Source organism: Schistocerca nitens, chromosome 5 (assembly GCF_023898315.1).
Source record: "Schistocerca nitens isolate TAMUIC-IGC-003100 chromosome 5, iqSchNite1.1, whole genome shotgun sequence".
NCBI classification, from domain to species: domain Eukaryota; kingdom Metazoa; phylum Arthropoda; class Insecta; order Orthoptera; family Acrididae; genus Schistocerca; species Schistocerca nitens.
This window is the reverse complement of record NC_064618.1, coordinates 396133714-396151170: the sequence shown is the minus strand read 5'-3', so window position 1 is coordinate 396151170 and position 17457 is coordinate 396133714. Positions and strand designations below refer to the sequence as shown.

Sequence of the window (17457 nt, the reverse complement as noted above, 5' to 3'; positions counted from 1 at the left end):
GACATTACAGGCACTGTTGTACAATCAATTTCGTCTTTGATGCTGTCAGTGTCATCATTTACTACTGCACTTTAAACGTACTTTAAACATAGTACAGCCAGATTGATCTTTATAGCCGTCAGTCAACTTTAAAGGCAATCTTGAATCCTGTCAGCCAATTTTAAACGTAAGTCACCGTACTGGAAACAGAATACGTCAATGTAAATTTTTCATTTGATCTCAATTTGTACTTTTGCAGTGCATATTCTGATGCTGCTGCTGTTCGTTTGAAGAGTGAAACCGGTCAACAAAAAATACAAAGTGCGACTTGTGGCTGTTTTAAAAAACTTAACTCTCCCTTTGTTGACTATGCTGTTTGATTTTGCGTTCACGAAAAGCTGTCATGAAAATGGCGATCTCAGACCTTAGGGAATTTAGAGAAGTAAAACGTTATCTGAAGATTTATCTACTTCACGATAACTGCAATTTGATAACAGCTCAATTCTGAAATGTGGTAAGAGACATTGATAAGCCGTCATATGATACGACGACATTAAGTGTGCAAAAACTCGTTTAATATAAAAAAATATAGTGTTTCAAAGCTATATCGCTACAAGATTAATTGTAGTCACAATAAAATATTTCTCAATAATATGAAGTATTTCGTAACTATTATAAAATTTTCAATAGGAACAAAGAGTTTGCCTTTCTTTATGTTTACGTTATTTTCCTTGTAAACACCTGTTACATAGTTTCATCCTTTATAGTTTGCCAATGTCACACTACTCTAGGCCACCAGCAAATAGCTCTGGCCTCCTAAATAAGGAAACTCGATTTATGTCCTCCAGTATATTCTCTTTCACAGCCAACTGTTAAAAGTACTGCAAAAATACGGTAAAGAGATAATATGTATTATTAAATCTTGTTAAAGACGTTCAGGATGCATGAATAATTATCTTATCAGCAAGAATAGTGCTCAGAATAATCTTCGATATTTACTGAATTCTTCTTTGGTGATTACCAAACATGTAAATCACAACAAATGATGAACATTCTCTTGATGTTCTGCAACATTTTTATTTATTGTCTAATCAGTCTTCGGCTAAGTTATAAAATTGCACTGTTGTAGTGTGCCATATCTGATCCATTAACCGATCACGCTTTCAAATAGAACTGTAGAAGACCAAAGACAATACCTCACCGAAGTCGCTCTGTCCTGATTGATAACAATTATACAAAATTTACAGAAAATGTGTATAGTTGTAATCATTATGTTTGCAAATACACATTAGCATTTTATAATAGCGATAAAGTATGTAGAATGTTACTCACCCATAAAGATGCTGTCGTAAAGTGTGAGGTCAACCAGATCATCTGCAAGCACTGTGGAACGTCATTTGTGGGTCAGTCAAACAAAATTGCGGTGATTGAGTTGTCTAGAGCAATTGAGCTGTCTGGACATGAGGGAAACTAGAGACGCAGTAAACACCTGCCAAGTATCATCCAGTGGCAAACTACCCACCTAATGTATAATTTGGCATTCTTCAAACCGTTAAGAAAAGTAGGTTGTATCGTCGCTAGAAATATTGTAAATCAATAAGCAGTTGGCGAAGAGTGTAAGATTAGATTTAAATGAATAGTCGTATCTCCTTCTAACCATCTGCTAAATTAAGTTTCAATTATGAAAATACGTATGGAACTAGATAAGTACAACACTAAAATAATTTTTATATTGTAAGACCTTCTTTTGAACGACATATATGCTGAAAATCAATTTTACAGTATTTAAAGTCGAAACGTCTATATCACCAACTATCTCTGTGTAATTCATGTTACTTTTTCTGCTGACAATTAGGTATTATCTGATGATTGCCTAAAAGTCGAGAATAGATTAGTGAATGAATGAAAAATGTTGCAAAACATCAAGGAAGTGTTCTGTATTTGATATCTCTGACGTGTTGACAGAAATGAGTAACAATCTTCGGGACAACACAACAATAAATTTCATATCACGTTGGGACTGAACGTACATGCAATTCATTATTGTAGTTATAGGGGATTGTGAGAATAATTTAGCACCCATGCAAAAAATGTTAATTATGTGCTCGTAAATGTTACTTACACTGCAGCAGCGAACTGGCATTCTTTTAAACTCTTTTATTTCGAAATACAAATGCAACTAAAAAAACTAGTTCGCAATTTTTGGGAAGTTTCTGTTACAGCAAAATATTTCAGAGGTGCAAAAAGGATATTATGTCTCATTTATCCTCTTCAGATAGGTAAGTACAGTACTTCAGACTTTTTTTACAATTTCATTTGTTACAGGAATTTCTATGGTTATGATGTTGTGGGAAGATTGCTATTTTCCATGTAGACGTGAAGTGTTATGACAAGAAGATGAAACGTAGTACACGAAAGATCATTTCGTTTCTGTGTTCGACGATTTTAGCATGAAAAAATTTGGCTGTAGTGTTTCAAATGTTGCGCTGAAGTGCAATGTAGGAACTGTGAGCATTTTGTGAACTCTTTTGTCACAGTTTTTATTTTCAAAAATAGAATATTTTATGTTCATTAATGCACTTACTCTGATTATGTTCATTAGACAAATCTCTGCATTGTTATATAAAGGTGACCCATTTTCAGCCAACAAAGGGCAAAGTATGGAGATCTGTCAGCATTGTTGAAAGAACACTTGATTCCTGAATTTCACCTTTAAACAAGGGCATACTGCAATGTTTCGTTCCATTATCATTCCCAGAAAGTCTTAAATAAGCGACTCCTAAATGGTTGTAATACTTACATGTTCTTGTTTCTTAGTTATTCAGATCTGTTGAGCTATGCTTCCCTTTGTCAAATGACCATGATCGCTTTAATACTTTTCCATGGTTTTCAGTTTCCACCAATTTGATGTCTCCATTGCGAAGTGCCAACCACGTATGCATTCTGTGGCTTACAGCAGAAAAAAATGTTAGTGTTGGAAGATTGAACAGCTTACACTTCTGCCTGAGTAGCCTGCTATTTCAGACGATGTATCTACGCTTACTTTCATTTCATTGGCGTCCAATGAATAATGCAAGAAACTCCGAATCACTGCTAAATATTTCTCTGTATGTCTCTTTTTGCAGTCAGGGAGAACAAAAAATTACAGAACTACTCATTTCTATCTATTCTTCGAGTTGTTAACATGTTATGTAAATTAGCATAAATATTTAAGATAGATCGGCTAATCTAACTGAACTGGCATCCACTAACAACAAAAACTGAATTAGCAAAGACACATTATTTTCTTTTATGAATATAAAAGAGGTAATGCTCTTTGGGTCTTATTGTGTGCAGTATGGCACATTGCGTCTATAAAATTTAAAAGAAACTAGGTTTAAGACATATGTATGTCACGAAACGAAATTCTTTTAGATCCTGAATGATAATCACTTCGTATCTGTTTTAGGTGAGTGATAGTATTATGCATGTCAGAAGATATTCGCCTAGTCTTCTAAAGTTTGAAATAAGGTAAATCTGAGAACAGACAAACAGAGAAATAATCCACGCACAATGCATGCGAATTTAATTCCGAAACAGAGATCATATTTTCGTTGGCAATGGACAGTGCACATTGAATTTTTTTAAAAATAAGTGTAGTGGAATCGATGTTTCGAATGTGCCCCCTTTTCCAAGTACAACATACTTAACCCAGAATTATCCATAAGAGAGACGATTAAAACCTAGAACGGAAGTTGTAATACAGTAGGCAATGCTATTAATACTAAAATTAGCATTGAGAATCTATGTAATGACGTCTAATAGGGTTGCAATGAATAAATTAGTGGCGTTTCACGTAGACGCCTTGAGCTGATTTAAATTTTATAAATAAATTTATTAATCAAAACTACTACTAAGACAATGAATAAATATATTTAGGACAGCTGTTTCCAAACCTTAAGCCTTCATACACCGCATGAACCATTTCTGGAATATGAGTAAATATGTGAAATCAGACTGAAAAGAATTCGGAGATTCAGTTCAAGGCAATTGAACATAATAAAACCGGTAAAGGACCCAGAGAAATTTTACCTTTTTTATAAGATTTTAACGTTAATACAATAAAAGTAACCAAGCGAGTCATGAGTTCACAACATTATCACAATATTGTTTAGCCACAAACGTATGATTTCTTGAAAGCTTCATGCCATAAAGTTTACAAACGATTATTCTAAAATACTGTATCTTATAAATATTGAATATTTTGAAGCAATAAATAATATTGAACCGGTGGTAATCGTGAATACGCTCTCTAGCATTAGACACCATGTAATTTTTTATACGTAATCATTGATACGGTGTATGAAGATTGATGTTGCTTCAGTGTGTACTTCAGTCACATAGGAGGCAGGAGCGGGGACGCTGTCCCGTACAGTACTGAGGATGCGACGAAGATGTTAGCGGCTCTGGGCGGCGTCGGAGCTACCATTTAGAAGGCGGCAGATAGGGTGAATGCAGCAACGCCCGCCAGTGCTACCAACTGCAGCGACCCACCTCTCAGACCAGAGCCTGTGTAACAGGAAACCCATGTCATAACGAATTGAAGTTAAGGTAAATACATTGGTCACTGACTGATGGTTCCCCTGCAAGGGTGCCGACTTGTAAAAAAAAAAAATGGGGGGGGGGGGGTTTGCCACGGAAAATTTTCTAAATTTTAAATGAAAAATAGTGAGTTTTAAAGTTTTTTAAGCATTTTAGGGTCATATGACCAACATTAGAACCCTGAAAACTGGACTCTCGATAACTCGACACTCTGGGATATTCGACAAGCCTGACACATTTTTTGACTTTGAGAATAGAAACAAAACATAAACACCCATGGTATTTCCGTGAAAAGGTAATTTAATTTACAATAATAATCATGCTTATAGACTATTACACAGCAGTGACTATATAGCTCTGAAAAGACTGAAATTATATTTAAATAAATCCTAAACTATCATTAAAAGTTTAAAACATAAAATATTGCTGTCGCACAGTACTAGCACTTTGATTATTAAGTGAAATAGCTTACTTTGAATAAGGCTCAGGGTTCATTAAATAAAAACAATATCTCAAAGTTAATGCTTTAATACAGTTAATAAAATTAATACAGCATACCTAATGCTTTCAGTCAAAAATTATGTAAATAGCGGGTAAGTATTTGAAAATAACTAATACAGTACTACAGTAATATAGTAATACAGTACTAAACTAGTTCTAATATTTCGAAACTGATTTTTAATATTGCTCTAAATGTCATTATAAGGGCTAGAGTGTCTTTAGAAAGGTGCAAATGTCGACCGTGTGACTGGATTACTGAATATGAAGTCGTTTAAGACTGGTCGGATATCCAATTCATCCAAAATATCTCGGTGGGCATGAAGAACAGCCAAATTGTTCAATCGCTTCTGTCTCATTGTTGATCGAAGATATGACTAAGGACGCTAAATGACCGTTCTGCTGTTGCTGTCGTGATTGGAACTACCTGGAGAAGCTTAATACACTTCACTACAACACATAACATTTCTCCAACTGCAGGCTCTTGTGTAATGTACTTTCTTACGTCACGCATGTTTTTTGAACACCAGTTGTTGTTTATTAGTGATATCGGCTAACATATTCAAGTGTAAGCGTAGTCTCTCAATGTCTAGGTCATTTTTGAAAAACTCAGCTGATTTTTCCAAATTTGTTTCACCTCTGTTTACTAAAAGCATCACTCTTGTTCAACTGCAATGACCTGTGTGAGTCCAGTTGAAGCAAACCGCTCAGTAATGCAAGATTGCACCGTTTCACAAACTTCAATTTAAATAGCTTTGTAGTTTTCTTTTGGGGCTTTGAAAGTGTGTGGTGAGCTGGCTTCATTGTTTTCATACTTCATTGATATACTTAGGAAGCGAAGGATCATCAACTTGTGAAGGTTTTTCTTTTAAACACAATTTCCAAAAGTCTTAAAAATTATCACGCCTTCCATTCAGTATACAAATCAAGCCCTAATATATTTTTTCCAGATCAGCAACACTCAGATGAGGGCACTGAATTTTTTCATTGACATCTTCTACTGGGTTCATTGCATGGCAATAAAGACGTAACCTTGACTCAAGGTAGCCTGCACATTTGTAACCTGACTCTGTTTTGTCCACTGCAGAAAATGTTTCAAAAAACTCTAGAAGTTCTTCAAAGTTTTTCAATATTCTCAAGATACTAGAAGCTCGCATAGTCCATCGAGTTGGTCAAAGGGGTCGTAAACCAGCTTGGTCGTTGGCGCTCTCACAGCGTATTGTTCTGAAAAGTCCCATCCTTTTGTTGGATTCCCTTACGGTGTTTATTAAGTCCTTGGCTAAAGCCATCATATCGCTCATAGACTTAAGACGGCGGAGACTGTCTACAACTGCCAAGTCTAAACTGTGAGCAGTGCAGTGCACATAACGTCCTTTTGGCTGCATATCCAAAAATAACATTTTTAGTACTTTGAACTTACCTCTCATACTCGAGGCACCATCATAACACTGTCCTCTAAAGTTATGCATTGACAAATGAAGATGAACAAAAACTTCTTTTTAAATACTAAACGGAGTTTGTGATTCAGTGTTGGGTGTCTGGTATAAGCCAATAAACTCTTCGTTGAGGATTAAGGAACCATCGACAGCACGAATACAAAATGACACTTGTTCGTGAATCGATGAATCACTTGTTTCGTCAAACATAATAGAAAAATGTTCAGTCTTCTTGATTGAAGCCAATACCTTCCTCAACACAGACTTTCCTAGTAGATCAATGATCTCGTTTTGAATATCGTGGGACGTCAACTTACACTCCGAACGCCCTAACCATTCTTTAAACTCAGGTACGTCATTCTTTCGGAGTTCCAACAACTGAAAAAAAATTTGAGTTTACTTCTTCGTGCCCTCTAATTGCTAGTCCTTGTCGGCATAGAATTTGCACGGTAGTAAAAATTGTCTCAAGAGCTAAACGGCCTTTCTTCATAACACCATGTAACTGTTCATTCAATGTGGAGGCCACACTTCGGTTAGCGATAGAATTTAGTTTCAGAACACCTTCTTTATGCGTAAACATATTTTCATGAAGATAGAATTTTTCCATAGCCTTTTTCCAGATAGAAAACGCTATGTAAGTAAATGCATCTTCTTTTTTGAAGAAAATAGTAACAGATTTTTAGCATATGCCTCCTTGCAGGTTTTGAAAAAACCTTTTTCGGTAGATGATTCATATTCTGGCCATGTATATTTGATCAACCACGACTTCTGAAATCATCTTCCCTTACCTGAATGTCCAGGTTACGGCTGTGAACTGTTCTCGCCTGAAGACAACGAAGCAGTTGACAACACAATAATTGCTGGAGGCTGACTTGCAGTATCATCAATTTCCAAGCGCGCCTTTTTGGTAACAAATGTATCTGTTGCAAACTTAATTCACAATACACTAAGAGACTAAAGTAAACGAATAAAACATAGTCATATAAAATAGTCCACTAGACACTAAAGTCGGAACACTAAACACGTCTGTAGCATGCACTGAACGAAACTATCCACACTGAATGACTGCGACAGCAGGGTGGGCTTTATATAGCCGCGGGGTCATAGTGTCTCGAAGCGACAAGGCGACGCGAGGGGAGGATTCCAGGCGCTTCTGCTCCAGTCCTTTTGATGTCGCTGCGGCCGCAGCGCTGGCTCGCCGGCGCCAGACTTTACCTGAAGGTCCGCTCACCGGGACAAATTCTAAGTGTTCCCACAGCACCATAACACTACCATGAATCACACCACTCGTTTTCAGTTAACCTGCTTACTACCGTAATAATTGTTTGTTTTAACTCATTACTGAATGTATTTTAAAAGGTAACTATCGTAAAACAAGAAAAATAAAAAAAAATCCAATATAATTTTGTGATTTTACAAAGCATAATATAACTAATAATTTTCTTAAATTCCCCTGAGATACATATTTATTACTGAGTAATGAATATTCGACTAAACTGGAAGTACAAATTTGTTCCTCTTAATACATTTCGTTTCTCATGTGTTTTCTTTCCTGCATCCAAACATCACCTAGAAGGGAAGGCTGTAAAACTGCGAGAAATAATGATAGTTGTGCTGATCAATGACACATATAAATAGCTCTTTGTGACGGTATTAGTAGTTGTATGTTTCGTGGGTATGTCTTTTCACAGACGCACGTATCTCTATTAACCTTTGATCAATATGGTAAGTCTGAATTAGACTGTGTGATTGGAAACCAAATTTGAAATATGCAACTGAGACGCCAGTGGGTTTAGTGACATAAGCTGAGACCATTTTAAGGAAAATGTTGAAACTTGAAAATGAGAATTTTCTGAATTTAAATAACAGTCAACAATATGTCACTTAGTTTGCTCGTAAAGTTGTACCGATAACAGAAAATTGTGCTGACAACCGACTGCAATGTGCGTGCCTCGAGGTCTTTGTCTAACAATATTAACTGGAAATGTGTGACTGCTTTACTATACAACTACTGTACATTTAAAAATATTCAAGATATTCTTAATTGTTCTTGTCCATGAAAATTACGCAGTTTTCAAAGATATAAGCAGCTTTATTTACAAATATGGTTTTCGCATTGTATGTGATATGTACAAAATAAATCGCGCAGCAGTTCGCATTCTTAATTTTTTTATCTCATTTCCTCTTATTTTGGTGTTTTCTGCTTTATATTACAGTCGCCACTTGGTTATAACATTACGTTACGGTTGTCTGTGTGCTCCTCTAGGCTGGTGTTAATTCAGTTCGTGACTGAAAATGCTTCAGTTGTTAGTTTTTGTATGCCATACACGGTCTGCCTAATTAGTTATAGGCAGAATGCATAGCTTTCGAGAACAAATATGAATAGAACAGACATTGAAAAACAAGATAGTTAGCAAGCTGACGAGGAAGAATGGAAGCGTCCCTAGTAAATGGTGTTTCTAATAGTAGCCTGATACGTTATTACAGTCGTCCTCTGTAAATAAATCTGGAAGTCTGCTGCTTAATCTTTAAAAAAAATATGAGAGAAATGTGGCAAAAACAATGAATTAACCCAGACTATTGTTCTGAGATTTTACTATTATTCTGAAATTTCGAGAAATTCATGAGAATGCCTTTGCAATGTTTTGGGAGAGAATGTCCATGTAACAATCAAGGGCCATAAACATTAGCTGAACAAAACATGTGCAGAGTATAGATAAAAGCATTTAGTGACAAAAATTTTAAACTATAACCCTTCGCCGTTTAGATAGTATGGGTTTTCATTCTTTTGTGATAGTTGATTCATAGATATTAGGGTATGAATGTGATCGATTCTAGATGAAGCAGCAATTGTTTGCTATTTTTTAGTTAGGCCCAGTACACACTAGCTGCTGTGTATTGTGAAACCACATGCTTACTGAGATGAAATTGTATCACAACACATAACTTATTTTTGTGAACCAGAGATGATATCGTATGTACAGAGAGCATGTGGTACGTCTTGTGGCTGCCCTAAGTATTTCTAGGTTAGTTTTACAATTAGAAACAGAGTCAAAATTGGTATCTAATACGTAGGAGATTTAAACGCAATATATTTTTTGGGAAGATTTTACCTACCCTTCTTATCACATATTTGACTACCCCACCTTCCCTCTCCCTCCCATTCCCACCTCTATCTAGATGCAGTCTATCTAGATTGCAGTCTGGTATATTTTTAATGGCGGCAAATAATGTAGCCAGCAGCGCCAATTGTCAAGGGTCGAACATTGGGGAAATTAAGTGGCGTGCTATATCGCATTTGATATTTGTGTCCCAAGTAGAATGTGTACTATATTTTTTTCCTTTAGATAAGAAAAAACGTTATGCCTCTAAGAAAATAGGCTCTAGTGCTGCAAAATCAGAGCATAAGTCTTTTGCGGAGAATAGAAACAGACATTTTGTTAAAATTAATTGATGAGACGAACAGTAAAAGTTCTATAAATGCATGGTGTTCCGTGGCCGATGTCAGTCTCATTAGAATTCTACTGGGTGCACTGCCGCGTCGTCCTATAAATTACTTGAAGTACAAAATTTCTAAAACAAACCGATATTTCGACCGTGTGCGTGGCCGCTACAACACAGCTGAAATGCAGGTTTATTTTATAAAATAACGTGGTAATGCACCAAGAATGATTGTAATAAGACTAATATTATCTTGATTGAAAAAAATAATTTTTGTATCAGAAGACATAGTCAGGGGAGAACTGCAAGCACTACATTCTCAACAATCGTAATCTCTTTGTACCTAAGTCTGATATGCGGTGGTGGCTGCTTAATGGTCACACATTCTTCGAATATGGGTTGTCTAAATTTACTCACGAGCGTTTCGCGAGAACTACATTCTCTTTCTTCCAACGATTCTCATTCAAAAGGAAGGAAGAAAGGATGGTTGGGCTTAAAGTCACGTCGACATCTAGGTCATTAGAGATGGAGTACCAACTCGGATCGTGGCAGGGATGAGGAAGGAAATAGGCCGTACTTTTTCAGAGGAACCATCCCGGCATTTGTCTGGAGCGATTTAGGGAAATCACGGAAAACCTAAAACTGGATGGCCGAAGGCCGGCTCGTGTACTCTTGATGACTACACGACACAAAGCTTTACGGCCATTGGGCTGTTGATGACTGGAAACATGTTGCCTGATCGGATGAGTCTCGTTTCAAATTGCATCGAGCGGATGGACGTGCGCGTTTATGGAGACAGCCTCATGAATCCATGGACGCTGAATGTCAACCGGGGGCTGTTCAAGCTGGTGGAGACTCTGTAATGGTGTGAGGTGTGTGCAGTTGAAGTAATAAGGGACCCCTGATACGTCTAGATACTACTCCGACAGGTGACACGTACGTAAGCATCCAGTCTGATCATCTGCATCAGTTCATGTCCATTGTGCATTCCGACGGACTTGGGCAATTCCAACAGGACAATATGACACCCCACACGTCTCCAAGAGCATTCTTCTGAGTTAAAAACACTTCCGCTGGCCACCAAACTCCCCAAACATATACTTTATTGAACTTATCTGGGATACATTGCAACGTGCTAGTACTCTTACGGATTTATGGACAGCCCTGCAGGATTCATGGTTTCAATTCTGTCCAGCACTGCCTCAAACATTAGTTGAGTCTATGCCACATCGTGCTGCGGCACTTCTGCGTGCTCGCGGAGACGCTACTCGATATTAGGCAAGTGTACCAGTTTCTTTGGCTCTTCAGTGTGTGTTATGTCCGTATATTGGTCAGTAAATCTAGGAAGATGGAATCTTCATAAAATTTTGATAAGAGCTATTGTCGACTTGCTTTAAATATTGAGAAAGTCACAGAACGAAAAAAATATTGTATGACTACAGTGTCAACGAGACATAATTGGAATCAACTCGCACAAATACTTCGTGTAACACTTCGTAGAGATATGAAAGGTAATGATCACATTGGATTAGTCATAGGTGAAGCAGGTGACAGACTTCGGCTTATTGGTGTAATACTACGTAAATCCAATTAATCTACAAAGGAAACTGATTACAAATCACTCTCAATCCCATCCTAGAATATCGCTCAAGTGTGTGGGACGCGTACCAAATAATACTAACAAGGCTAATTGAAGGTACATAGAAAAGGGCAGCAAGAATGGTCACAGATTTGTTTGATCCGTGGCAGAGTGTCACAGAGATGCTGAAGAAACTTATCCGGCATATACTGGAAGCATACGCGAACTATCACGGCAAGGCTACTTACAATGTTCCAAGAGCAGGCGTTAAATGAGGACTCTAGGAATTTACTACAACCCCCTAGGGGTCGTGATGACAAGACCAGATTTATTACAGCGTGCACAAAGGCATTTACACTGTCATTCTTGCATACGTGAATGGAAAGGAGCCCTAATAACTGTGACAATTGGAAGTACCCTCTGCCAGACGACTTCACAGTGGTTTATGGATGTAGATGTTGATCTACTTGTTCATCTACATCTAGTGTCTGAAACACTTCCTCCGTGAATAAAGCAAGAAACGTTTAGAGAAGTTTGCTTCCCTGCAAGATGGTCACAACGTTTGAGCTCATAATATGCCCTATGATTATGCAAGAAACGTACGTCGGCGAGACTGGTCTGTAGTTCTGTGCATTTAATGTTTTATCTTGTATTTGTAAACAGGTATGACCCGCCCTCTTTCCTAGTCGTGTGAGATACTCTTGAAGAATACGATCTAGGAAAGGAACTAATTTCGCAACCTATACAGTGTTAAATAAAACTTGAATTTTTGCAGGGCCTGGTGCCTTATTTGCTTTGTCAAATCATACGTTTAAATATGTATTTTGTGTTTGTTTTATGTAATTCCGTGACATGTCCGATATCCTTGCAAATGTGGTCTATACTAAATCTACATGGATACCCTGCAAATCACTCTAAATGCCTGGCAGAGAGTTGATCGAACCACCTTCACAAAAATTCTCTATTATTCCGCTCTCGAACAGTGAGCGGAGAAAACGAACACGTATATCTTTCCGCGTGAGCTCTGATTTCTCTTACTTCGTTATGATGATCGTTTCTCCCTCTGTAGTCGGAGTCAACAAAATATTTTCGCATTTGGAGGAGAAAGTTGGTGATTGAAATTTTGCAAGGATATCCCGCCGCAACGAGAAAGGCCTTTGTTTTAGTGATGTCCACCCCAAATTCTGTATCGTGTTCGTGCCGCTCTCTCACCTATTTCTCGATTGTACAAAGCGAGCTGCCCTTCTCTGAAGTTTCTCGATGTTCTCCGTCAATTCTATCTCATGCGGATCCCACACAGTGCAGCAGTACCCCGAAAGAGGACGGACAAGCGTAGTGTTGGCAGTCTCTTTAGTAGATCTGTTGCACCTTCTAAATGGTCTGCTAATAAAACGCAGTCTTTGGTTCGCCTTGCCCACAACATTTTATATGTGTTCTTTCCAATTTAAGTTGTTCGTAATTGTAATTCTTGAGATTTAGTTGAATTTAAAGCCACTGGATTTGATTGATATACCGTGTAACCGAAGTTTAACGGATTCCTTTTAGCACTCACGTGGATGACCTCACACTTTTCATTATTTGGGGTCAATTGCCGATTTTCGGACCATATAGATATTTTTTCTAAATTTGTTTTTCAACTTGTTTTGATCTTCTAATGACGACATCATCGTCTCAAACAAACTAAGACGGCTGCTCAGATTGTCTCCCAAATCGTTTGTATAGGTAAGGAACAGCAGAGGGCCTGTAACACTACCTTTGGGAACCAAGAAATCTCTTCTGTTTTAGTTTACTAGTATTACTATTGATAACTGGTTTTCTATACGCTGGGAGCTAATATCGATATCTCTCATTTATGAGTCTGTACGGCGGTCAAATATTAGTATGGTGATATCCCAATGCATAAATTTCTGCTTTTCTGCCCGTTGCCTTGTTTCCAACACAAGACAGATGGGTGCACCCGTTCATTGACTAAATATGGTCTGAACTTCCTAGGATCTATTTGATAAACCTTTCACCAGGGTCCACCTGTGAAAATTATTGTAGGCTTCAAGCATGTTCTAGGTAGCGTTATCCTCAGCCAGTTTCCCTGGAGTCTGTTTTGCAGCGAGTCTATAGCAGACTCTTTTTGAAACATTCTCCGAGTGGTACCATTAAACCAATACAGATGTTTATCATCTTTTAATAATTTGTTTCGTACTCGTTTATCTAGACCGCAGTTTATGATGACTTTCAGCTCTAACCACAACTGTTCTGCATTTGCTGGAGAAATTAAATACGGTCTCTGTTCGTCCTTTAAGTAAGTTGACAGTGACTACAAGTTCGACCAAACACAAATACTTTCCTAGTTTTCATGATAACATTTGTTTTCTTTTGGTAACTGTCATTACAGTAACAGCATTATTGTCGTTTATCCCTCTCACATTGGTGACACTCTCGAGGACTCGTAGGGAGCCATACATACAGTCGTTTCTCCCTCGTTCCACTTGCGAGTGGAACAGGAAAGGAAATGACTAGTATTGGCACAGAGTGCCCTCCTCCACGTATTGTACGGTGGCTTGCGCAGTATCTACTCGTATGTAGATGTTTAAGGTCGTGGTCACAAAACTCTTCTGTTTGTAATGTCTCGTTCAGAACTGCGCTGGATGTCGGGTCTGTTTATAGTTAGGAGGTGCGAGTTGTTCGAAACAGCTGTCAATGTATTCAGTGGTATTTCGCAAGCTTGTTTGTCCATATCACCGACGTCCGTAGCTCTACCAGTCGATGCTCGTCAGATTAGAGTCACCACCTACTATTACCGTAAATTCAAGGAAGTTTAAGCTATATTTGAGTCCTCTGCGACCGATGTGTCCGAATCTGGCAGTCGTTGGAAACAACCAATTATTAATATAAATCCACCGACCATGGATGCTCTAACTTATTAGTGAGCATTTGGATCCAACTTAAACCTTTTTGGGCCTAACGTTTCTGTTTCTCGCTACAAACACTCCTCCGCATGGGGAGTCTAAGCTGGCTTTCCGATATACAATCCATGAGCAGTCAAAAATCTTCCTACTTTCTGCTTTGGGTTTCAACAAACTTTATGTTCGTAGTATTATTTGAGGGTGATGGTTTCTTAAGAGAAAATGGCTTCTGACACTTCACTGTTAATACTCTGTCAGTTAACGACTAATATCTTACGTTTCGCATTGATTTAGGGGTTCAGAGTTTTTGTCTTACCCTAAAATCTCCCACGTCGATTCCACGTGTACTCTGCCACCTGGGTGGCCGTTTCCGGTGTGTAGTACACACCTGACCTATCTAAGGCTTTGCAACCTCAAATGTCTACACTAAGGCGAGGAATCTACAGCTGATCTCGTCACAGATCCGGCGAAGGCTCTGGTTTTCTACCCTCGGCTCAAGAGCAGAGGGCCTCAAACAGTATTCGAAACGATGCTGCAATAAATGGATATCCACCAAGAGAGCCGCGTGCGTCAATACGTCGTTTGCGGGATTCGAGGAGACACGTCGGTCCCAGATCAAATCCGTTCAGCGAATAAACGACGAGGGCTGGGGTGCCGACCAGCCTGGATGTGGTTTTAGGCGGTTTCCCACCTCTGACTAGGTGAATACTGGGGTTTTATCCACGTCCTGACTCATTTATACAATTTGCAACGTTATCACACTTTCGCACGGAATAACGTTAGATGTGTACAAAGCCTTCCCCAGGGGGGAGGGAGGGTGATGGAGAGAAGTAAGAGGGGGGGGGGGGACATATGAGTTTTGCTGTTGGGAAGCAAAATAACTGATGGTGGTCGAAGTACAGAGGATATAAAATGTAGACTGGCAATGGCACGAAGAGCGTTTTTGAAGAGGAGAAATTTGTTAACTTCGAGTATTGATTTAAGTGACAGGACGTCTTTTCTGAAAGTATTTGTATGGAGTGTAGCCATGTACGGAAGTGAAACATGGACGATAAATAGTTTAGACAAGAAGAGAATAGAAGCTTTCGAATTATTGTGCTACAGAAGATTGCTGAAGATTAGATGGGTAGATCACGTAACTAACGAGGAGGTACTGAACAGAATTGGGGAGAAGAGGAATTTGCGGCACAGCTTGACTAGAAGAAGGGATCGTTTGGTAGGACATGTTCTGAGGCATCAAGGGATCACCAGTTTAGTATTGGAGGGCAGCGAGGAGTGTAAAAATCTTTGGACTGAAGTATATATATATATATATATATATATATATATATATATATATATATATATATATATATATATATATATATATATTCCTTGTCAGCTAAACAGCAAAAATTGTCTGTAATAGTGTGGCCGTGTGTGTGAATTTATTAGCTTTTTGATTGCTTCTCGCTTTGTATTAAGATCGCATTTCAAATAACATTGTGCAAGTGACATGTGACTGGATAAACATAATAAATAAGTGAAAGAAATTTCTGTAACTTTTATTTGTCGTGAATTAATTATATTGACTGCACCAACTGCAGAAGAGGTAAACGGATTTCTGAGAACTTAATTTTGAAATATACTCAAATCACAACAAGTTCAATATTTTTGTTAGAATCTATTTTAGAAATATATTCTTGTTATGATGCGTTTTTTTTAAATTACTTCAATTTGTGCCAAACGTTATTGCTAATTCATGCTAATATTGAGTGTTCATGAATTAACTGCTTCTTAAATTGCTCTTTCAGTGAAACGGTCTGTTTTGTAAAACAAATGAAAGCTGTTATAGGAATTCTCATATTGGTTTTGTGCTGCCGGCACGAGGTGATCCACAGTGGAGAATGGAAGATTTTGTTCTTGTCAGTGGTACTCGAACGTTTGGCATCGGTTCTCGAGAACACGCTGCAATCGAGAACTTATCGATTTTACCATTGTCCATCATTATATCAAATACATTACTTCCCTGAATTATTTGTTTCTACGGAATCACTAGTTACTGAAAAATTTAAGACCGTATCTGATATAATTGGAAGGGTTATTGAGAAGTAATGAATTAGTTCCAAGGCTTATGACCGTAGGATATACAGGGGATAGGCAAAATAATGTGAACACATATACTTACTTGGGAATGGTTTATTAATAAGGGGTTGCACCCACATTTGCCCGTAATATAGCTGCGATTCTTCTTGGAATACTGCCATATAATTCTTGTATAGTCGCCAGTGAAATGTTATGCCACTCTTCGTTCAGAACCTCTTCTAACTCATGAAGTGACGTGGGAGGCGGGAATCTGCTCCGGAGTATGCACTCCAATAGCGCCCACAAGGTTCGATTGTGTTCAAGTACAGGGACTGTGCAGGCCAGGGAAGACGGTGCAGTTCAGTTGTATACTTCTCACAGCACGATTGTAGTTTCCTGGTTGTGTGAATGGTTGCATTATCGTCCTGAAATATGGCGTCATTGCTGGGGAACAACATTTGAATGATGGGGTGCAGCTGACCATCTAAAATGTTCACATAATCATTGGCTGTAACACGGTCTTTGAGAGTAATGATGGGACCAGGAGAATACCCTGATACGGTTGCCCACACCATCACACTTCCAAAGCCATGTTTAACCGTTGGAATCAAGCACTCAGGATTGTAGGCTTCTCTTGGCGTTCTCCAGACGTAAACCCGGCCCGATGTTGGAATAACTAAAATTGGAAATAACGGAAAACTTTGACTAGTGAGAGCATATGACATGTTTCTACTGATCAACCGTTCCGGACTTATGCACCTGACATAATGTATTACGCTTCTTTGCATTGGTTGTCATTACTAATGGTTTCGGTATAGCAGCTCGTCCATGAATATTCACTTTATGGAATTCTCGGCGGACAATGTCGATAGATACGGGGTCTCGAAGATGGCTATTCAGCTCTGCAGTCACTTTAGCCGCCGTAGTTTTGTGTTGTTTTGACACTATTCGTGTTAGCGTACGATCTCTGTCATTTAGT

General features: G+C 38.3%; 1 protein-coding gene across 1 annotated transcript in view; it reads right to left on the bottom strand.

The window, feature by feature from the left end:
* Positions 1–3299: 3299 nt before the first annotated feature.
* LOC126259494 (uncharacterized) overlaps positions 3300–17457 on the bottom strand; it is a 97921-nt gene continuing 83763 nt past the window's right edge. Inside the window, exon 4 of the mRNA XM_049956341.1 lies at positions 3300–4527. Within this exon, the coding sequence (XP_049812298.1) occupies positions 4448–4527 (80 nt within the window). The 3' untranslated portion in view covers positions 3300–4447. The remainder of the gene's footprint in view (positions 4528–17457) is intronic.